General features: G+C 38.0%; 1 protein-coding gene across 1 annotated transcript; it reads right to left on the bottom strand.

Annotated features, from left to right (window-relative positions):
- Nucleotides 1-631: 631 nt before the first annotated feature.
- LOC114882055 (transcription factor Adf-1-like) lies at nucleotides 632-20,539 on the bottom strand. Its single transcript, XM_046286856.1, has 3 exons — nucleotides 20,479-20,539; nucleotides 2,434-2,544; nucleotides 632-1,383 (listed from the first exon to the last, which is right to left on the bottom strand). Exons 1-3 carry the CDS (start codon nucleotides 20,537-20,539, stop codon nucleotides 632-634), a joined length of 924 nt encoding a protein of 307 aa, XP_046142812.1.
- Between the last annotated feature and the right edge of the window lie 4,415 nt (nucleotides 20,540-24,954).

Raw genomic sequence — 24,954 nt, 5'->3', positions numbered from 1 at the left:
ATTCACGCTACACCGTGCCCGAGACAGGCCGTGCCGGAGCCGAGCCGTTGTCGCCGGGCATCGTCCCGGCATACTATGCATGCTATACCGACGATACACCGTGCCCGAGACGGACCGTGCCGGACCGTGCCGGAGCCGAGCCGTTGTCGCCGGGCATCGTCCGGTCATACTATGCATGCTACGCCATTACCGGCTCAGATACGCGTCTTGAAGCATCTGCTTACGTTGTTAACTATGCAGTTTTCGGAAGTTGAATTAGCAGCTATTGCAATTGCTCTGGATGAAGAATCTTTTGAAAGGTCTTTTGAAAAGAAAAAAAGAAGGTGGGGCGTGCATCCAGCTTGGCGAAAGCGAGAATTGGAAGGAGAATTTGCAACACTCTATAAAGAATTAATAGACGATGAATCTAAATTTTATGGTTATTTTCGAATGTCTAAAGAGTGTTTCAATATATTACTTGGAAAACTAACAGTTGACCTTACTAAGCAGAACACCAGATTTCAGAAGCCTATTTCACCTATTGAACGATTAGCAGTGTGTCTCAGGAAAATAATTTATAAGGACTTAATTAATTTCAGAATAGATATTTTATTAATATGTCATGAAAAAATTGAATTACATTAAATGGTAGTTAATCATTATTTAGAGTATATTGTGAAATAAAGGTCGTATCCATAGTAGATATGGTTGTCGCTGGCATTGGAGGCGTTGGTGTTGTTGGTACATATTTTGGAGTTGGATTATCATTAGGTGATGACGTTGGCGTTGAACTATCATTAGGTGATGATTCGCCTCGTATTCCAGATACAAAAGAACACGGCTCTGTAGATAATTGTTCCCACTCCAACTCTTGCACAATTGCAAATATTTTGCCTTTAGCAACATGCTGATGGTAGGGAGAAAATCTTTTTATTGTGGGTGCCAAGCCACTGAAAAATGCATCAATGGGATGAATATCCTTTTGTTGCTTTACATTATTCTCCATAATGGATGTCATTAGTGTATTGGACGCGGACTCAGTCGGTTTTGCTGATTTCGGCATCGTGCGACGGTAGCGTTTTTGCGACCGAACAAATTGTCCTGCAGACGAGGGATTTTGCGATGATAAATTCGATGGTACAGTGTCAACATTATCTTGTACTGGCAGTTGATGATCTGGTTCATCTATTTCTATTTCGACCTGAGTCTGCTCTGAGTTCTCAGTAGATTCAATATTTGATATTGTATTTCGCTCCTCTTCATGCGGCAACAAAAACTGCAGAGTGTCTTCATGTTTATATTTTTTTATATGAAGAGCACTTTGGCCACTTTTTGCTTTGCGCTTATTCCTGTGTTTTTTAAATTGGTCCCTTATATTGGACCACCGTTTTTTACAGATGTCCTCTGTAACAAATAAATGTAAGTAGTTGACAGTAAGATATGTAAGTATCTAGTTAAATTTTATAATGTTTCAGATTTTTGGCGACTGGAGATTCTTTTAAAACTATTTCATATAGTTTCCGATTAGGTCATTTAACTGTAAGTGAAATTGTAAAAAACACGTGCCGATCTATTGTCGGCACACTTATGAAAGAAGTAATGCCAGTACCAACAGAGGAATTATGGAAAAATATAGCGCAAGATTTCGAAACATTGTGGAACTTTCCAAATTGTATAGGCGCCCTGGATGGAAAACACTGTACTATCGAAGCCCCTGCTAATAGTGGTTCAGTATATTACAATTACAAAAACACTTTTTCCATAGTGTTATTAGCGTTAGTCGATGCGCGTTACAAATTTATTATAGTTGATATTGGTTCTTATGGCCGAAACAGTGACGGCGGTATCTTTGCGCGTTCTGCTCTAAGGGAACGCTTGGAAAACGGTAATCTAAATATACCTGCAGGAAAATATTTACCCAACTCAACAACGTTTGCACCGTATGTTATAGTTGGTGATGAAGCGTTTCCGCTAAAAAATTATTTAATGCGACCATATCCAGGGCGCCAATCAATCGCAGATACTGATAAGAATTATTTCAATCACAGACTCTCATTGGCTCGGCGATTGGTGGAAAACGCGTTTGGTATTCTAACACAAAGATTTAGAATTTTTTGTAGAAGAATTAAAATGGCGCCAGAAAATGTTGACTATGTCATTCTATCAACCTGTGTACTACACAATTTCTTACGTGAACGAAATGACAACACATATCTGGTCCATAGTCATAGCTTTAATGCAGAAAATTCACAACCAAATATATTTGATCCATTGTTCGGTCAACCAGGAAGGCCTGCTAATGATGCATTTTCTATTAGGGAAACTTTTAAAAATTACTTTGCATCACCAGCTGGACGTATTGAAACTAATTTCTAAGTTAAAATATAATTCGTATATAATATTAATGATTAGTATATGCTCCTTGTAAATTCGGAATAAAAAATTGTTACTCACCAGCTAAATTCATTTCTTTAGATATACTCTTCCATATGGAGTATTTGGATTTGGAATCCAAATATTTCACATGCGTCATGTCATACAGGACGGGATACTTCCGTACACATTCTATTCATTTTTCATCGTCCATGTTTAACGTGAAATATGTTTTAAATATGCAATTAAACTGATCTGTCTTAGATAAAAGAGATAATTGTCTTCTCCAAAAAAAACGTGGCCGTTACGGGACGCCCGACACAGCGAAAAGAGGGCAAGATCGTTTTTTTTCACGAGTTTCCATCGTTACGCCGCAACAAACCCGTTCGCAAGTACGTTCATGTTACACCGTGCCTCTACCGAACCGAACCGGGAACGGAGCGGCGACGGCGAAACAATATACACGGACGTTTCGATGCCGGGACACGGCCGACATACGGCCGGAGCTCGGGCTCGACTCGGTGTAACATGAACAGATTCATATAAAACGTATATGAAGATCTTTGACAGTGTCCCGTCCGAGATACGGCTCGGACCCGGCACGGTGTAGCGTGAATCATCCTTTAAGGACAAAAGAGCGGTAGTAAATGTGATAGTTGACGATGATACGTGTTTTGTCAGATCGATAGTTGCAGCATTATATCCCGTCCATGTGAATACAAATCGACCATCATCGTATCCCAACTATGACACCGTTTTAAATTTGGAGGGCATCGCATTTCCAATAACTCTTAATCAAATACCAAAATTTGAGCGCCAAAACGATGTTTCGATAAACGTTTATTTCTGGGACTTGAATGTGAAAAGGTGTGCTCCGCTCCAACTCACCACCAACAAAAGATTTCGTCACGTTAACCTGCTGATACTTGAAACGCCCAACCGTAATGTGCGTCACTTTGCATGGATTAAAAATCTTTCCCGGCTTGTTTCAAACCAGCTGAGTGCACATAAGAGTAAAACTTATATTTGTGACAGGTTTGTATCATGCCATTACGATCTATTTTTATCCGACTTCGAAAAGGAGGAGGATACTCAATTCGATGTGTATATTTTTTTTTTTTTTTTTTTTTTTTTTGTATGTTCACCGATTACGCCGAGACGGATGGACCAATCGGAACGAAACCTCTTGCATTTGGTAGAGTATGCCTCCCGATTGGTCCCGTTATAAAAACATTTTACATTTTTTCACTCCGAACGCTTTTTATTGCAAAAAAAACGTACTATTTCATGTACGCGCGGCGTACGGTCGCCGATTGCTGCGAGACGGATAGACCAATCGGAACAAAACTTTTTGCGTCTTATAGAGTATAACTCCCCATTGGTCCTGTAAAACAAATATTTTGCGTTTTTTCATTCCTAATGATTTTTGCTTCTAAATGTATGTTCGCCGATTACTCCGAGACGGATGGACCAATCGGAACGAAACCTTTTGCGTCTGGTAGAGTAAGTCTCCCGATTGGTCCCGTAAAAAAATATTTTGCATTTTTTCATTCCTAACGACATTTTTTTCTAAATGTCTGTTCGCCGGTTATTCCGAAACGGATGAACTAATCGGAACGAAACCTTTTGGATCTTCTAAAGTATATTTCGCACTTGGTCCCGTCAGAAAGGCATTTTGCATTTTTTCATTGCTAACGATTTTTTTGCAAGAACGTAATGCTTGATTTACATTTTTCACCGATTACCGCGAGACGGATGGACCAGTCGGATCGAAAATTTTGCATCTTGTAGAGTATATATTCTAATTGGTCCTGCAAAAAAATTGTTGTATTTTTTCATTCCTAACGACTTTTATCGCAAAATACGTAATACTTCATTTATATCTTCCGGCGTTTATGCTTCAGGGAATGTACCGATAGCGATGGAACCTTTCACATTTAGTAGGAGGTTTATCCGCGATGATCTCACTTGCAAAAATTTACGAAATTTGTTGTTTATTAACAACTTAAATTCGGTCAATTTTTTTTTCGGTTTATGGTTATTAGCTAAGCAACAGAAATCTAAAATCACGTTACACTATCCTACAAATACTACTGGTTCCACTAAAAAGTGTGAAATAAAATAATTTTTAACAAAAAAAACATCCGACTTCGAAATGCACTAAAAAGTATAAAATAATTTCTATTTCATTTATACCAATATTCCATAGCTATTAATAATATCTACTTAATCGTTAAATAGGATACCAATTACATTTCAAAGTGTGGATTCGTACAATTCCGAAGAACCATCGCGATATTTAGTTTATTTCGATGTTAATAATTTGTATGGATGGGCAATGTCGCAGTATCTGCCTTACGGCGAGTTTAAGTGGTTAGACGATAATGAAATTAAAACTTTTAACATTCATGCGATATCCGAAAATTCAAACATTGGATATATTTTGGAAGTCGATTTGAAATACCCACTAGAATTACACGATAAGCATGCAGATTTACCTTTTTGTCCAATACGCGAGAAGCCTCCTAATGGCAAACATGAGAAACTACTCGCTACAGTTTAGGATAAGCAACGTTACATCATCCATTACCGCAATCTTCAACAATGCTTAAATCATGGTTTAAAAGTTTCTGTAATTCATCGCGTTTTAGAATTTAAACAATCTCCATGGCTTCGCGAATACATTAATTTAAACACGCAACTTAGAACTGTAGCTAAAAATGATTTTGAAAAGAATTTATTTAAATTAATGAATAATGCAGTCTTTGGTAAAACTATGGAGAACGTTAGAAATCATGTAGACGTTAAATTAGTTACAAAATGGGAAGGTAGATACGGGGCCGAGGCCCTGATATCAAAACCAAATTTTCATAGGAGATCAATATTTTCGGAACATTTGGTCGCAATAGAGATGCGAAAGTTGGAAATTAAATTTACAAAACCCATTTATGTTGGTATGTGTATTCTGGATATATCAAAAACATGTTTGTACGAATTCCATCATGATTATGTTTGGCCGAAATTTAAACATCTTTGTAAAATATTATACACAGACACAGATAGTCTTATATACGAACTGGTATGTGATGACATATACGATGTAATGAAACGCGATATACATCGGTTTGACACGAGGGACTATACCGAGGACAATGTTTACAGTATGCCACGAGTAAATCAAAAAGTACCGGGATTAATGAAGGATGAAAATAATGGGTGTATAATGACTGAGTTTGTCGGACTTCGGTCGAAAATGTATGCTTTGCGCGTAGAGGGCAAGCGGGACACGAAAAAAGTAAAGGGTGTCAAAAGTAACGTAATTAGAAAAACTATTTCCTTCGATGATTATATACGTTGCTTGTATCATCGTTTAGAAGTGCATCGTGAACAGAAATGTATTCGTTCAAAATTGCACAATGTATATTCTATATGTGAAGAAAAGTAGGTGCTTAGTCCTTACGATGATAAACGATTCATAATTCCACAATCCACAAGAACATTGCCTTGGGGACATTATAAAATAAATACACAATTTATTCTTTGCTCCACGAGTAAAATATTATTAATTTCCAAGTATCTTTTTAAGCCTATAGGCTTTCGAGTTCTTGCGAACTTTGCAATTTCATGAGAGAGACGTCTGACTCGGAGTTCACACAAACCTTGCAAATTCTTGCGAGTCGTTCGACAGATTAATTTCAGAATTTGCAGCATGATACTGGAAGTGCCGAGTGTCTTCGAGTTTGGAGGGGGATGTTTCTCAGTGCTTTATAAACGCATCACCGACGTGTTTTAGTTATTTACAATGGAGCGCACAATAACGACATTGCAACTGGAGGCGTTGGCCGCATTTTTGAAAACGGAGCGTAAGTACTTTTTAGTAATTACTCTTAGCGTGTTAATTTTATTTGTTTTTAATTAATTGTTTTTTAAAGCGGGTGCAATGCGCCAATTAGGAATCGTCTACGTGGCGGACGTTGCAAGAGTTCGTCGGGAGCGGGCGGCAAACAGGAAAAATCTGGATGAGCTGTGGGTCGAAGGAGTGCGAAGGCACTGTCAAAACATCGACGTCTTCGACCTGCGATATCTATTCGGATATGAAATTGATGTAAGTTGCTTGTCTGTTTTGATTTATTAGATTTATTAGATTTATTAGATTTGTGTATTAATATATATTTTATTTTATCTATTATAGCCGGATTGGTGGTAGTGTTTTTCTGCCTTTCGCTCGCCGCCACGAATTCCTGCACGAATTCGCCCGCCACGATGATGTAAGTTGCTTGTCTGTTTTGATTTATTAGATTTATTAGATTTGCGTATTAATGCATATTTTATTTTATCTGTTATAGCCGGATTGGTGATCCTGCTCCTTCCGCTCGCCCTTATTATATATCCTGAAAGATGTTCACAACATCTGTGGTCCTCTTCTTGGCATCACACCGTGTGATGACTTCCGTATCGCCGCCACGAATTCCTGCACAAACTCGCCCGCCACGATGATGTAAGTTGCTTGTCTGTTTTAATTTATTAGATTTATTAGATTTGCGTATTAATGCATATTTTATTTTAACTGTTATAGCCGGATTGGGTCTCAGATTATAACAATAGAAGGCATCGTACGATTAGAATGCGGCCCGTCGTCGTAACACCGGAACACGCGGACAAACTTTTATCGTCCGTATAGTCTAACATAAAGATTGCAGCTCCGGCCAAGTACAAGGTCGGTGAACACGTGCGAGTTAGTAAATACAAAACCTTATTCGCAAAGGGTTATACACCGAATTGGAAAACTGAAATTTTCACAATTATTAAAATTCAACGAACAAATCCTGTAACGTATCTCTTGCAAGATATGCGAAACAACCGTTGGTTGGAGGGTTCTATGAATATGAACTACAAAAAGTAAAAATCACGATGCATACTTAGTGGAGAACAACGAAGGGTTCTACAACGAAGGGGAAATAAAGCTTTCGTCAAATGGTCGGGGTTTGATTCTACGCACAATTCATGGATTGGAGCGAACAATATTTTGTAATCTATATTTAAAAATGTTTGTAATTATACAGATTATATGAATAAATAATTTTTCGGCTTTATTTTATGTTTACTTTTATTACAGGGGAATGTTATTTTATAAATGAAGGGAGGTTGGTCTAAGAATAAATTATATTGATAATTTTGAATACTTTTTAATGCAATAAATGTAATACATAATACATTATATACAATTTGCTGGGATCGCTTTCACTGCTACGGCCCAAGCGTATTTAGATAAGACATCGATGACGGCGAGTATGTAATTCTGGCCATTGTTGATTTGCGCATACTGTCGCATCTCTACGAGATCCGCTTGCCAGAGATCACCGTAACCCCGTACAATGACTCGTCTATGTCTAAACTTACGTCTCGCTGGCGCGTGCAACTCGTTGACACGCTGTATCTTCTCGTCCGTGATATGATTGCCCTTCACCTTCTTCATATTTGTAAACTAGCATCATGCTTTACGAACGTGTCAATTTATAATCACCCCAGCTTCTCGAAGTTCTTCGATTATAGAAACGATCTCGTTGTCATGCCCCGTATGTCCTGCGGATTTCGAGGATACGAGAAGACGAAATCTATCGACGAGCTCGTTTGGGTCATTCCAGTACACATAGTCCACCGCGTTATCGTTAACCGCCATATCGAACGGTATCAGATTACCTCCACGCCGCTCGCTCTTAAGCAATTTTGCAATGATATATTTATACTTGTAGCCCTTGTTACTTTTCATAAGCCCTGCCGAGATATGGCTGCGTCTATGAGCGTTCGACGACTTTAATATTTCCGCGTATTTGTGTAAATCAGCATCGCTAAATAAGGTGTCATCAGGCATTCTCATTAATAATCACATCGTCGTTTTTGTTTACGTCGAAAACTGAACTTCCAAGCATTAATTTGTTGCGTTGTACGTATACTCCATACACGTCATCTATCTTCTTCTCACGATCGGTAAAGAGTAATTGAATGTATTTAGCTGCCAACGGCCCCAAATTTTCCGTGAAATGGCTACGTATGTTTTCGCTAGGCTTGTCCAAAATTCGCTGCATAGAAACATTAAGATTCTCGTCGCTGTCGCCGTACGTTTCAACGGCATGTATCGATTCTTCACGATGAAAATCGGGACGATCTTTCGTCACATTCACCGTCGGTTCACTCGAAGATGTACCACGTTCGGAATAAATGCGTGCTCTTACAGTTTGTGTACTTTGAGGGTTAAGAAAAGGAGTTGACGTCAATTTTTGCGGTTCTTTAATATTCAAAGTTGGGAATGCCGACTCGGATTTTATATCGATCGTGTCTGAATGTGGCGATACCGCTGACATATTCTCGATAATTCGTTCCAACGGCTCAACCATGGGTCTCAATCGTTTTTCGATGACTCTCTCTTTCGATGCCCTCCGATTTGAGAGCTCTGCGTTTTTTGCGTATAGCATCGCTTATTTTAGCTATAGCATTCGCAACTTTACACGATGCTTTAATATTACTATTATCCATTGCAAAGAGAAGACATCTACTCGCTAAGCGTTCTATCGATGGACTAAATGTTTCAGAAAACGACAAATTCGTTAAATCCTTTTCTGTAGCGACCATGTTCCATCGAGCTGTCCTTGTCGATTATTACAAAACCATATTTCTGTTCCCAACACTGTGCGCACAATTTACAAAAATTTTCGTACGACATGTCTGTATTTACATGATCATTATAAATGTGGTGTAGATTCGTGCCATCTTGTTTGAACACGATCAAAAGGTTGGTATTGTCGCGAATTAGGTGTTTCGGTATTCTCGCGTAAGTCTGACAGAGATAAAAACAGTCCACGCGCGAGTGCCTATCCATAGCGAAATATTCTCTTATCACGTCTTGCTTGTCGCACGCAACGTCATCGAATATAAACACCGAATCGGGCAGCGCCTCGTTCGGTGGCACGACTTCGGCGTTATTTGAAAATGAAAAGTATCTGATTTCAGGAACATTTGTCAAAATTCGTTCGAGATATTTGTACTTTGGTTGTTGCAATGATTTTGAGTATACATACACGTTATTGAATCTTACTCTGATCTCGATCAGACTGATTACGACGTTCGTTTTACCACAGTTCGATGGACTGCAAATTATACCACGTATCGTATTCGGCAAGAGGGGTCCGTGTCGTCGCCGACGATCGTCCATGCGTGTTGTCCTCTCGTCTAAATCGACAATAAGGATAGACAGGGGCTGCTTTGCGAAACGCATATCGTCTATATACTAACCATATATTTAATGATTCAGCCTCTTTATAGGTTGCGGAAAACCTGCTTGTCCGCATCGTGAACGCGCTTTAACCGCGGCCGTAAACGAGCTTTAACCGCGATTAACCCTTTTTCTCCGCGGCGATAACGCGCTTTAATCGCGATTAACCCTTTTCTCCGCGGCGCGGCGGCGGCAACGCGGCGACAGCGGCGGCGGCGGCGGCGGCGGGCGGTGGTGGTGGACACGCGGAATGTAATTCGTGACCGAGCCATTAAATACGCATCCAAGCACCAACGTGACCGAAAGTCTGTCTCGACAATGCTCGCTCAATCTGTATCAGATTGCACTCGACACGTGTCTACCTGTAAACATTTCACCCTACCCCCTCATGTTAACCGTGTCAGTAAGCCGTCAAAGAGGCATCCAAGCAAAACGTGACCAAAAGTCTGTCTCGACGATGCTCCCTCTATCTGTACCAGATTGCACATCGACACGTGTCTGCATGTAAACATGGATTTCGCCCTACTCCCTCATGTCTTTGAAATAGAAGAACATTCCTTTTGTATCTCCTACATTGGAATATGAAACACAAACGTTACACATACAATCGTTGTAGGTAAAACAACATTAAGACGCATAAAGTATATTTTTACTAAATAGATTTTATTATTTTACAGTAATGAACAAAATTAATAAATGATATTAAATGTTTCGTGTTTTAAGACAAATGTAACAATTTTTCTTTTTCGGTGGAGGTCCATCTATGTGCGTGTCATCCCCCGGCCGGTTATAATGTTCCATGCACAGCTCTTCATCTTCCTCCTTCCTTTTTTTTAACCACCATTCTTTAATATCGATACGTTTCTCATAGCACATGCCCCATTGTGCGCGATGCATGCCATATGTTTATCCATCCATCCATCCTGAATATGCCGGCTCTTGGTTGGCAAATTCGGTAGATCGTCATCTTTGTTCAAAACCTCTATATTGATTGGACTGACTGAAGGATAAAGTTTCTTCAGCCATTTTTCTTTCTCAATGCCCATGACGAATACAGATCCATGAATACTATCTTTCAAACACGAAGTGGCACACTCTTGAAGGCATGAATACGGCACGGTACCACCGTCCCACTCAAAACCGTGATGATTTTGCATCAACCATTTTATTTGTCTTAATTCTGCTTTCGATAATTTTTTCTTAGCAAATGGTGGCGCAAAGATGAAACATTGTACACGATACCCATTCTGGAAGATAGCAAGTTCCTTTACGAAAAACTCGTTCGTATCGCTTTTGAAGCCTTAAATATCCACGAATGTTGGTACATTCATTTTGATTAGTTGAATTTGTGGCGAAAAATGACCGCTTTTGCTGCGGAATGATCATATAAACCCTCTTTCACTTAAGAGAGTTTGCGCACTACATTGGTCAGTGGATTGTACTGCACGATACGATCGTGAATGATCAAACAGTAAGCGCTAGTATTTTCAGGAACGTTTTCACTACACTCAAAATCGATTCTTACATCGATTGTAGCGCTTTTTATCGATTCGTTCTGATGCGAGCAATCAATGACAACGAATGGGCCGTAGCCGAAAAAGACTTTCTGAATTTTGCATACATGTCGTAAAGGACAGAGTATCTATTTTTATTAAAGTCAAGATTCAAATTGTCATACGCATATGATTCCGAATTTAAGTACAATCGAAAATTGGTGAGTTTGCAGTCATCAAATTTGGTGATATGTCTATTGAGCTTATTTTTTTTATCCGTTTGTAATGCACATATTACATATCGCGGTTTTTCTAATTGCGTAGCTGCTTTAATGCTCCATGTATGTTTAGTGGTTGCTTGTAACATTGCATACTCGTATAAGTCCAGGAACGGTAACTCATAATTATCGTTTGACCGTTTTCAAGGATACGCAACAATAAAAGTTTGTGTTTTTCTTCGAGCGTGACATGTGGCATCCTCCACTGTACTTTGTATAATTGCAGCGTGTATTTTGCACTATCTGTTCCATAAAGAGCATTTTTGTCGTCTCGCGATCGAATCAGAATCAATTCATGATGCGCATTAATCACTATTCGTTTGTAATCTTCGCAGAAACCGAGCAACATATTTAGAGGAACACAAAAGTCAAAGTAGCCTCCTGCATTGGGTATGTCTATCCAACCAGCGTTTTCAAGCATTTTTGATTTTGTCGTTGTCAACGATACTCCATTTTTTATCATAGTTGTTATTCCAACGTTTTTACAACGATCGATCTCCACGCCGTTTAATTCATATCGAATTTCATCAAACATAAATGCTGCGCAATTCGTTTCTAGTCCAACTGAAGTTCCTGCAACATTCTCATCGTTGAGAATGAGTTTTCCTTCGACGTAAAGGTAACTCTCACTAGGAAACGTGTACAAATCTTGTTGTTGAATGGGAATTCGTATTTCATCATTGTTTCCGAACGTTGTGTTGGCGTAGGGGCTGTAACTATGTAATTCGATCTTTGTAATTCGATCGTCAGAAATCGGTAAACTGGCAATGTTCAATGGGTCCATCATTTTCGTTTCTTAATCACAAAACCCAACGATTGCAGAAATTGCGCGTTTTTGTCCTTCGCGAGGAGAAAACACCTCGAAAATATGGAAAGTTCAACTTTCGTGCAAAGTTATATAACTGTACATTAGTCATTGCGCCCTTTGGAAGCGTTACAATTTGCCGAAGCGCTTCTTTTTTTTTTCTTTAATTCCTTTTCCCCGTTTATATGGTGCAAGATAAAGTCCATGTCCTTCCATAACACGATTGTGCCGTTTCACTTCCTCTAATGTTTTCCGTGCTGCAGATGCATCGTTGACTGCCTTGGCGATACCTGCTGCATCGCCAGCCACCGTGCCCAAAGCTGAAAGGCCTGCAAAAATAGGTACAAGTGCTGGAAGAAATCCCCCACGTTTTACAACTGGAAGTTTGCGCGACTTCGTCTTCTTCTTCTTCTTACTTTTCCGCGGTGCCATTACTTTCTTCTTTGGCTAACTCTTTGGCTAGCAATATTCCAACAACGCGCGCAGACAAAAGTATTTTCCAATCTGGTGCGAATTCTTTTTGTGCTAATTCGAAGATCAAATGTGCATATGCACATCGTACGACTATCGTATAGGAAGTGAAATTTTTCCTGGGATGTTTGGGTTAATATAGGTAGAGAGAGAAGTTGCAAATGATGCAATACATTATGATTTATTAAAGTATAATTTCTAACATAATTTGTAACATAATCCTTTTTTCTCTGTTAAGATGCTGCTGATGTAGCTGTTATTATGGCCTGAATACCTAAAGCTACTAATTCGCAATCGATAATTGAATTTGGATCATAAATATCAGTTTCTTTTGATATGCCGCACCAACCTCTGCAAGCACTTTTACATCTCCGTATCCCCGAACTAATGCAACAAACTCTTAAAATTTTTGTTCCACCGAATACGTTTATCATATAATGCATTATGCATTTCAATTATACAATGATTTAAAATTATCCATTTTCTCAAATGTTTTTTTCATCATGCACATACATATATCATTGCTAAGCAATTTAATTACTTTTACGGCATATGCACTCCAAATTCAACACTTTTACAAGGAGCTGCATATGTTGTCCGCTTCGGCTACAATCAGCGACCACGTGACTATGCTCAGCTCCAGGCGGTTGTTTTCCGGCTGTCTGATAATATGAGTTGCGGATAGAAATTGTCGCCAAGTATATTTATGGCCGATTTCCAAATGCTTTGTACAGGAATCCGTCAATGGATATTTCGGCCCAAAATTCGACATGATAATTGTGGTGCGATTCTAAAACAAATAAATACCGTTTAAGTATGTTATTGGAACAAATAAATACCGGCAGCGTTAAATGAATGTGTTTCGAACACTTACTTCACGTCATCCTGATGTTTTGTCATTTTTTTGCGTGCCTCTTCTTCTTGAGTAGAACTTGCGGGGCGCTTCCTTTGGCAAAAAAACTCTTTGAAACTTTGAGAATACATATTTCACTTTTCACAATACAATCTCGCGAACGATGCGCTTGCGGTGATGGTCAATTTGGTTTTGCGTATGCTTGAAACTTTAGCAAACCCCATACCTTCTATAGTCACGAATTGCAGTGTCAGAGTTGCTGCGTCAACAAAAAAACTCATTTCTAAGACGTAGAAAAAATCATTTTCAAGACGTAGTAAAGTGACCTTCCGATAAGAACAAACGGTTCAAGGTCATGGAGGGTGGGGGCAGGGTGTTATATTTCTGCTGACGGTGTCAAATTTCAGTTCAAGGTTATGGGGTGGGGGGTTGTCATGGGGTTGGGGTGTCAAATTTCAGTTCAAGGTCAGGACGTATCATATTTCTGCGGACGGTGGCTTCAAATTTTAGTTCAATGTCATGGGGTGGATGGAAGGTGGGGTGGGGGGTTGTCGAGGACGTATCATATTTCTGCTGACAGTGGTGTCAATTTCAGTTCAAGGTCATGGGGGCGGGGAGAGGGGTGGGGTTGGAGTATCCGCGGGTTGTCATAGGGTGGTTATTTCTGTTGAGGGGGTGGTTATGGGGTGGGGGAGGGAGAGGGGGGATCATATTTCTGCTGACGGTGGTGTCAAATTTCAGTTCAAGGTCAAAGGGTGGGGAGAGGGGTGGATGTTGTCGGGTTGGGGGGGTATCATATTTCTGCTGACGGTGTGGTGTCAAATTACAAAAAATGCTGACGCCAGTGATTTAGAATCCGCATAGAACAACTACTCATATCTAATGTAGATATAGTAATAACGATACTGTTATTATATGTACATTGATCTGTGGGAAGGGATCAGTATATTACATTATATCTAATGTAGATATTGTAATAATGATATTGTTATTAAATCTATATTACATATCTAATGTAGACATAGTAATAACGATGGATGAAAAAAGGCACAGCAGTAATATTTCTTAACAAGGAAGGACAAACAGAAGATTTGCAATCAAGACAATTTATGGAAAATGAAAAGATAAAAATTTCTAAATCACAAAATAGCATTACAGAATATAAAACTCAAAATAAATTAATTTTTGGAATATTAGTAGATCATAAAGAATATTTACCACAGAAAGTTGAAGCTCTTCATCAAATGTTACTACAAAAAGGAATCCAGGAGTACAGCATGCCAGATAAGCAGGGATTGAAAGCAATTCTCCAGATAGTCTTTGCAGACTCAAATATCAATATCATCATTTGCAAAGGAACAATCCAAATTCCACCTAAGGATGAAAGGATAAATATAATTAAAGAAAATCATGAAAGCACAGTCGCAGGACATAAAGGCATTAGAAAAACTTAGCTCAGGATCAGGAACAAGTATTATTGGAGAAATATGAAGAGAGAAATTACAGATTATGTTAAATCCTGCATCAGCTGCCAGCGAACCAAGCTAGTAAGGATGAAGAACAAGGAGCCAATGGTCATCACAGACACTCCATCAGACGCATTCGATAAGGTGTCCCTAGACATTCTTGGACCCTTACCAATGACGCAAAAAGGATACAGTTACATCCTCACCATACAGGACAACTTAATCAAGTACTCCGTCGCAGTTCCACTTGTGTCAACCACATCAGAGGACGTCGTAAGAGCATTCACCAACTCATTCATATGCCAGTTCGGTAGTCCTAAAGCTATCCTCACTGACCAGGGAACATGCTTTACATCCTCGTTAATCAAGAAACTAGCCAAAATCTTCCACATCAAAACGTACCGTACATCATTCTTCCATCCTCAGTCAAACGGTTCCCTGGAAAGAAGCCATCACGTTCTAATTGAGTATTTGAAACACTATATATCCAAATAAGAACATTGGGACGAATGGCTACAACAGGCAATGTTCTCATACAACACAAGTGTTCATCAGGGAACAAAATTCACACCTCATGAACTGGTATACGGAAGAAAAGCAAGACTACCATCAAAATTTACACCAACTGACACATGAGACACATATCCGGACTACGTGGATAAATTACTACAAAATTTACATAAAATTAGACAAACAGCAAGAACAAATTTATAACAATCAAAATTTAGACAAAAATACTACTATGATAGAAAGATACGTCCAATTAATTACGAAACAGGAGAAGAAATGATGCTATTAAATCCACCGAGAAGAAGTAAATTACAAAAAGAATACACCGGGCCATACAAAGTTTTATGAAACATAGAGAAATAGAGAAACTATACGATAAGCCAATAAAAAAATTTGACCTTGAAATTAGGGGTCAAGGTCAATTTTGCGGTCGCTTTGTTTGACAGGTCTCCACCGATCCAGAGGTGTAGAATCACCCCATATAGGTCGTGGCATTTAATTTTTTTACACCGTGTACATTGAATTGTGGGAAGGGATCAGTATATTACATTATATCTAATGTAGATATAGTAATAATGATACGGTTATCAAATGTACATTGATCTGTGGGAAGGAATCAGTATATTACATTAGATCCAATGTAGATATAGTGATAATGATATTGTTATTAAATGTACATTGGTCTGTGGGGTTAAATCAGTATATTAAATTACATCTGATGTAGACATAGTAATAATGATATTGTTATTAAATGAACAATGGTCCATTGGAATAAATCAGTATATAACATTATATCTAATGTAGCTGTAGTAATAACGATACTGTTATTATTTGTACATTGATCTGTGGGAAGGGATCAGTATATTACAATAGATCTAATGTACACTCAGTCCCATCGAAGTTGTCGCAGTGAAGTTGGCGCGCTAACGCATTCACGCCGCGGCGGCGTTAGCGCGCCAACTTCACTGCGACAACTTCGATGGGACTGAGTGTACATATAACAATAAAGATATTGTTATTAAATATATACTACAGTTCTAATGTAGATGTAGTAATAAAGATACTGTCGTTATATGTATATTGATCTGTGGGAGGGGATCAGTATATTACATTATATCCAATGCAGATATAGTATTAACGATGTTATTATTAAATGTACATTGATCTGTGGGAAGGGATCAGTATATTACAATAGATCTAATGTAGATATAGTAATAATGATATTGTTATTTACTGTATATTACATATCTAATGTAGATAGAGTAATAACGATACTGTTACTAAATGTACATTGGTCTTTGGGATTAAGTCAGTATATTAAATTACATCTGATGTAGATATAGTACTAATGATATTGTTATTAAATGTATATTACATATCTAGTGCACATATAGTAATAGCGATACTGTTATTACATGTACATTGATCTGTGGGAAGGGATCAGTATATTACATCATATCCAAAGTAGATATAGTATCAACGATGTTGTAATCAAATGTACATTGATCTGTGGGAAGGGATCAGTATATTACATTATATCTAATGGAGATAAAGTGATAATGACATTGTTATTAAATGTACATTGGTCGGTGGGATTAAACCACTATATTAAATTACATCTGATTACATTTGATAACAATATCATTACTACTATATCTACATTGGATATAATGTAATATACTGATTTGTTCCCACAGACCGATGTTCATTTAATAACATTATCATTATTACTATACGTACATTAGATATAATGTAATATACTGATTACTTCCCACAGATCAACGTACATTTGACAACAACATCGTTGATACTATGTCTACATTGGATATAATGTAACATACTGATCCCTTCCCACAGATCAACATACCTTTGACAGCAAAATCGTTGATACTATATGTACATTGGATATAATGTAATATACTAATCCTTTCCCACAGATCAACGTACATATAATAACAGTATCGTTATTACAATATCTACATTAGATATAATGAAATATACTGATTTGTTCCCACAGACCAATGTTCATTTAATAACAATATCATTATTACTATATCTACATTAGATATAATGTAATATAATGATACCTTCCCACAGATCAATGTACATTTGATAACAATATTGACTATTACTATATCTACATTAGATATAATGTAATATACTGATCCCTTCCCACAGATCAATGTACATTTGACAACAACATCGTTGATACTATGTCTACATTGGATATAATGTAATATAGTAATCTCTTCCCACAGATCAATGTACATATAATAACAGTATCGTCATTACTATATCTGCATTAGATATGTAATATAGATTTAATAACAATATCATTATTACTATTTCTTCATTAGATATAATGTAATATACTGATCCTTTCCCACAGATTAATGTACATATAATAACAGTATCGTTATTACTATATCTACATTAGATATGTAATATAGATTAAATAACAATATCATTATTACTATATATACATTAGATATAATGTAATATACTGATCCTTTCCCACAGATCAATATACATACAATAACAACATCGTTGATACTATATCTACATTGGATATAATGTTATATACTAATCCCTTCCCACAGATCAATGTACATGTAATAACAGTATCGTTATTACTATATCTACATTAGATATGTAATATAGACTTAACAACAATATCATTATTACTATATCTACATTAGATATAATGTAATATACTGATCCCTTCCCACAGATCAATGTACATTTGAAAACAACATCGTTGATACTATATCTACATTGGATATAATGTAATATACTAATCCCTTCCCACAGATCAATGTACATAGAATAATAGTATCGTTATTACTATATCTATATTAGATATGTAATATACATTTAATAACAATATCATTATTACTATATCTACATCAGATGTAATTTAATATACTGATTTAATCCCACAGACCAATGTACACTTAATAACAATATCATTATTACTATATCTACATTGGATCTAATGTAATATACTGATTCCTTCCCACAGATCAATGTACCGTTGATAACATTAGATATAATGTGATATACTAATCCCTTTCCACAGACCAATGTACATTTAATATCAATATCATTATTACTATATCTACATTGGATATAATGTAATATACTGATCGCTTTCCACAGATCAATGTACATATGAGTCCGGTCTCGGCCACGGATGAGTACAGACGTACCGCGCACGCACTCCGCGTAGGTAAATAAAGAAAAATCCGAAAGAATGGAAAAGGGGTGTAAAAAGTGTACAACTGACTAGGAAATCACTTTATTTACTGGCGTACATATTGATTTTAGATAATTTAAGTCCTTAAATTAATAATTTTATTGAAATAAGGAGCGACAATGTACATGCAAACGGAATAAAAATTGAAAGTTCAAAAATGGTATAAACTCCAGAAAAATGACTGAAATGGGTATTAAAAAATAGTATATATCAATAATGTATGTAACTTAAGTCAATAAATTACTAAAACTAACGAAATAAGAAAGTGACAAGTGTAACCTTCCCACCGTATAAAGTACCAAACAAAAAGAAGTGGATAAGGGAATAAAGGCGACGGAAGGTAGGTATTAATCTATTTAAATAGTAGGAAACTGGCATGGAGTAGTTTTAGTCACCATTAGATAAATAGAAAAGGTATTAGACTAAAATAACTAAATTGAAATCAATCTACGTGTGATGCCAGTAGGCACTCACATAATAATTACTTATTAATGTACTTAAAGAATAAAACATAAAGGAGAAATAGGATACAGCATAGGAAATAGGGGGAATGATACGTATAAAAGTGAAGACAGGACTAAACAAAAGAAAAACAGGCTTTAGGTAGGAAACTAAAAACCTACAGAAACACGTTAATCTAAGTTTAAATTAGAATAAGAAAGTTTATGTAATTCAAGCTAAACATTGAAAGGGAAATAGGGATTAACAACATTGGTAAGGGTAGAGGAAAAGCTGGTGAAAGGAGTATACGAGCAAATATAAAAGACAATGATATCCATAAAAATGGAAAGATACTAGAAGATAGAATAAATAGGATAGCAAAAGGAGCGAGGAAAGAGAAGCTAGAATATCCACAAGAGGAGCTAATACTATTAAATAAGGAAAGGCGATAGAACTTGACAAGAAGAATAGAGATATATATTAGAGAAATAGGAACGATGATTCTAAATTAGGGAATATAAAGGATTTGGGGGTAGACATAATACAGGAAATAATATATTAATACGTAATTAGAAAAGAAAGACATAGAAAATAAAATAAAAAGCGGACGTAAAACAACATAGGAAGCTAATGGAGCAATTTTCATGGTGTAGGTGAGAAAGTAAGTTAAAAAAGAATAGTAAACTAAAAAACACCGATATAAAACACTTATTAAATTCTACATAATGAAACATCACTGATTTCCACATGACTAAAGAGAGAACACATTGCACTGAACACGTAAAATACAAAGATAGTAAACAAGATGCGAATTACAATTCTAAGTTGGAAAGATATATAATAAAATAGACAGAGAAAAATTAGTAATAACAAAAGAGTGGAATAAGAATGAAAATAGGACACAGTAAATAGCTCAACCCAGGGTATGGGAAATGCGTAGTAGTTGCGCAGTAATACTAAGTCACACCTTGGCAGTGCACATGAGCGAAACTACGCACGTGTGTCCGGATGAAATAGAGGGGGGGGGGGGGGGGTAAACCAGATTAGAAACGAACAAGAAAAAGATATGTAGAGATTAGAAACAAATTCAAATATAAATATAAAGAGATAAGAGGTAAGGTTCTACTACGCGGATGAAACACATGAAACAGCGTAGGGAGTACGCCGACCGGAGTATTTGACCCATTAAAGAAAACGCAAGAATAAAGTGAGGGTACCTAAGAGCGAATGAAGGAAACGAGGGAAAAATGAGAGTCATAGCGCGGCAAATCCTAATATAGAACCGGGTCCGGACTCAAATATAGTCCTAGTTGAAGGTGTGAGGAACCGTGCCGAGAGACTCATGGTTACAGGGACTGAAATTGTGTAGCCGCAAACGGTCCCTCGGGGGTACCGGCCGTCCTCCCCGAGTAAGAAGGCTTATCCCTGTAAGGCGGCTTTGCGGGGACGGACACGGAATTCCGACCTTACTCGTGGGAAATACTATGGATAAAATAAACAACACCAAAAAAAATAATAAAACAGCCGGAAGGGAATTGAAGACAACGGAAATAGGCATGAATAGGGAAACGAATAAAGAAACCAAACTGCAAGAAAGAAAAGATGACCGATGGGATCGATGGCAGCTATAATGACGACCGAGCCAGGGAAGATAAGAGATCTGCCGTAAAGGAGAATCTACAAAGTGAATTTAAAATGGCTTTTAGTCCAGCCAGAACGATCCCGAGAAGTCCTGATAAAGTAGCACAGGAAGTATTTCTGGCAGACATTGACCTCACTGGAGATGAGGAAGAATTTGCAGTTCCAGAGACAAGGAAATATGAGAGAGGGGAAACCAAGGAAAAGGAAAAAGTAAATTATGACAGTGAGTCAGGAGGACTAGGTCTCGCTATGACGGCACTGCACCAGGTACTTGGGATGCTGGAAAATGATAACGAAATGGTTATCGGATACCTACGGAGGGTGAAAAATGCTAATGTGGCCATCAAAGACAAAAGCATCAAGATAGGGCTGGAACTGGCAAAAGCTAAAGAGATGGTTATGAAAGCAAAGGAAATATATAAAAAGGAAAAAATCGAGAGTCAGGAAAGGGATAGATTAGAGAAAATCTTCCGATACCAATTATACGATCAAATTAAAGAAGGGAATGATAACAAAAACAGAGAAGGGGACAATGGGATAGAAAATGGGGGCATCAATACTAAGAGGAAAGTAACAACCCCACCCGAAAATGAAAACATGAACAAAAAAACGAGAACGAATACAAGGGAAAACAGAATTCTGCCAACCATCAGGAGTGTGCAAGTTATTAGGAACAATAGTGAGGTGATATCCTCAGAGTCAGAATGGGAAATAGTAAAAACAAAAAGGAAAAAGAAGGAGGAAAAAGGGAAAAATACACACCCAGTAGCGGAAAACATAAACACAGAAGAGTCAGTTAAGAGTGAGCTAAAGAGGACAGAACCAAATTTGGTCAAAAGAAATGAGGCAGTTTCGATTAAAGTGAATAGTACACTAACGTTTGCGGAGGCGACAAAAAGGACAAAATGGGTCGCGTCGTAAAAGGAGTTAAAAGATTAAGACAGACAAGGGCAGGGGATATTCTAGTAGAATTTGATAACAAGACGGACAGTACAGATTTTCATGCGAAGGCGAAAGGAATAATGGGCGATGACGTAGAAGTTAGGAAATTGACACCAAAAGTAAGTTTGGAGATACTAGATATCGACCCGGCAGTGGAAAGGGAAGAAATAATACAGAGTGTAGCCCAGGCAGGTGGAGTGAAAGTAGAGGATATAATCTGCAAAACCCTCAGGAAGGGATACATGGGGACGCAAGTGGCAATAATAGAAGGTCCTGGCGATATTATAAATAAAATAGAGGGGAGCAAAGTAAAGATAGGATGGGTAGTGTGCAGAATAAGGCAGCTACCCAGTGCAATCAGATGCTTTAAGTGTCATAACTTTGGGCATATAGCGTTAAAATGTACAAATGTTAAAGGTGATACGATTATATGTAGGAGATGCGGAGAAGAAGGTCACACGATGGCCCAATGTCAGGCGGATAGGTCGAAGTGTAGGCTGTGCATGGACAAAGGGTATACTGGTATTAGTATCATTCACGTGGCGGGTTCAATAAGATGCCTGCAATATAAGGAGGCGATAAGCGGGGGAATTAATAAGAAATAAAATTCATACTAAATCTGCTCCAAATAAACCTTAATAGATGCAAGGTAGCACACGATTTACTAGAAGCTATAGTAGAAAATAGAAAACCGGATTTAGTACTCATCACCGAGCAGAACAGACGCAGGAGTAAGGGATATTGGTACGAGGATGACAGGGGTGACGCGGCGGTGTGAATTAACAAGCAATGGGTTTAGCAAAGGGAAAAAGATTAATATAGTAAGTAGGGGGAATGGCATAATTGCAATAGAATACAACGATATGCTGATTGCGAGTATGTGTATTTCACCCAACATTGATAGTAGCGAAGCAGATGATAGTTTTGATGAATTAAGGAGAATTATAGGTCTAAGTAAATGGAAAGGTATAGTGATAGCAGGGGACTTTAATGGAAAATCGCCGGTCTGGGGTAGCAATATTTGGAATCAGAGGGGGTACGCACTGGCCGAGTTTATGTTGACAAATGACTTGAACCCGGTCTTCACTGAAGGTGGCAATACCTGTATAAAAGGAAACGGGTCTAAGGTTGATATTATGATGGTGGATAATATATTAAAAGAAAAAATTAAGACAAGCTATATGTATATTACCTGAGTTTACGGGTTCCGATCATCTCTACCTGTGGCACGCAGTAGTAATAGGGAAACCTAAAAAATAAGGAGAGATTAGCATAGATAACACTAAATGGAAAATAGATGCTAAAGTATTTATGGAAGCATTTATAGACAGATTTGGAGACGAGGGTAACGATGAACATAGGAATTGGTATACGAATCAAGAGATAGAACAAACTATGCCGGTAATCCAGGAGATAGGGACTAGAAGTAGTAAGACTACCAATAGTATGCCTGGTAGGATCCCGGTATACTGGTGGAATGCAGATATATTATAGCTAACGCAAGAAAACATGTAAATAAACAAAGAAGGATAGTTACTAGAAGTACGAAAAAAATGTACAAAGATCTTGATAGAAACGAAATGAACTACAAAATAGCCAAACATGAACTTAAGAAATTGATCAGGTTAGCAAAAAAGGAAGCATGGGAAGAAATGATCGGAACAGTGGAACAGGACACATGGCGGCGACCATATAAAGTCATAATGAAACAACTAAAGGGATCCACCCCACCTGTGAAACTGGATTTGGCCCAAACAAAAGTAATTATAGAAGGTTTGTTCATTATGAAACCACCAGTAGTACTAGATGGGGAAGAAATTAATAGAGAGGATGTAGGTGAGGATAGGGGGCAGGATACTGATATGGATGATAATGTTGACATCCGTATAACGGAAGGTGACATTAAAACGGCATGCGGTAGAATTAGGATTAAAAAAGCACCTGGACCGGACGGAATCCCGGCTGTGGTAGCCAGAGCCGCTGGATTAGGAGCAGTCAAATTCTGGACCAAATTTTTAAATAGTTGCCTAGACATAGGTTACTGGCCAAAGGAGTGGAAAAGGACGAGGCTGGTTCTACTACCCAAGGGCAAACCTGGTAAGAAAGAAGGAAACGGAACATATAAAGTCAAACCCTCTGATTTCAGACCGTTATGCATTGCTTCCAATATGGCGAAGATTTTCGAACATGTAATTAAAGACAAGTTACTGGAGGCTAATGAGAAAGAAAACCTTTCGGAAAACCAGTTTGGGTTTAGGAAAGGTATGGATACTATCCATGCTATGGAGAGAGTCATGGGACTGTGGGATGCAGCGAAGGAAAATGGCAAACACTGCTTGCTAATTTTACTGGATGTTAAAAATGTCTTTAACTCGCTAAGGTGGGACAGCGTAATTAAACAAATGAAGAAAAGGAAATTCCCCAAAAAGATAATTAAACTAACCAAAGCATATTTAAGTGATCGCTGGCTGGTAGTAAATGCAAGTAATGGAAAGGAGGAAGTTCTGGTTTTTGGAGGGGTCCCCCAGGGGTCGATTATCGGCCCCTTTATGTGGAATTTAGTATATGATGGGGTGCTCAAAATTAGACTAAGAAAGGATGTATACCTGGTGGCTTTTGCAGACGATGTCGGGATAATGATTATTGACTGGAACCTGAACAGGATGGAACGGACGGCCAATGAAACCATCAAAGACCTGATGGTTTGGTACAAGAGCGAAGGGTTAGACCTAGCCCCCCATAAGTCTGAGAGTATACTACTCACTGGCAGGAAACGCCCATTAGGCATACCTGTCAAAATAGAGGGACAGATGATTCCGATCTGCAAGCAAGCAAAATACCTGGGGGTATTTTTTAAAAATAACCAGATTTTCAAGTATCACATTACGCAGGCCACTGAGAAAGCAACCAGATACGCAGTATACCTCAGCATCCTGATGACAAACAAAAATAAAGGAGCGGGGATAATGGTTAGAAACCTCTACTACAGAGTGGTCGAATCGGTGATTTTGTACGGCGCACCGATATGGGCGCGAGCACTACAATATAAAATAAATATTAAGCGGCTGAGGGATGTCCAGAGGATGCCTTTAAACAGGACCTGTCTGGCATACAGGACCGTTTGCACGGAAGTATTGTGTGTAATTACGGGGTATCTCTCATGGGACTACACAGCT

This window comes from Osmia bicornis, chromosome 8 (genome assembly GCF_907164935.1).
Source record: "Osmia bicornis bicornis chromosome 8, iOsmBic2.1, whole genome shotgun sequence".
Taxonomy (NCBI): Eukaryota; Metazoa; Arthropoda; class Insecta; order Hymenoptera; family Megachilidae; genus Osmia; species Osmia bicornis.
The sequence above is the reverse complement of the archived record's forward strand: the minus strand, read 5'-3'. Positions and strand labels throughout refer to the sequence as shown.

Excerpts from the sequence above, each read along its gene's own strand:
- LOC114882055 (XM_046286856.1), bottom strand. The coding sequence starts at position 20,539 with ATGAGTCTCTCGGCACGGTTCCTCACACCTTCAACTAGGACTATATTT. Across the intron at positions 2,545-20,478 it reads TATATTTGAGTCCGGACCCG|AATGTGTACGGAAGTATCCC; the intron begins GTTCTATATTAG and ends AAAAATGAATAG. Across the intron at positions 1,384-2,433 it reads TAAAGAAATGAATTTAGCTG|AGGACATCTGTAAAAAACGG; the intron begins GTGAGTAACAAT and ends TATTTGTTACAG.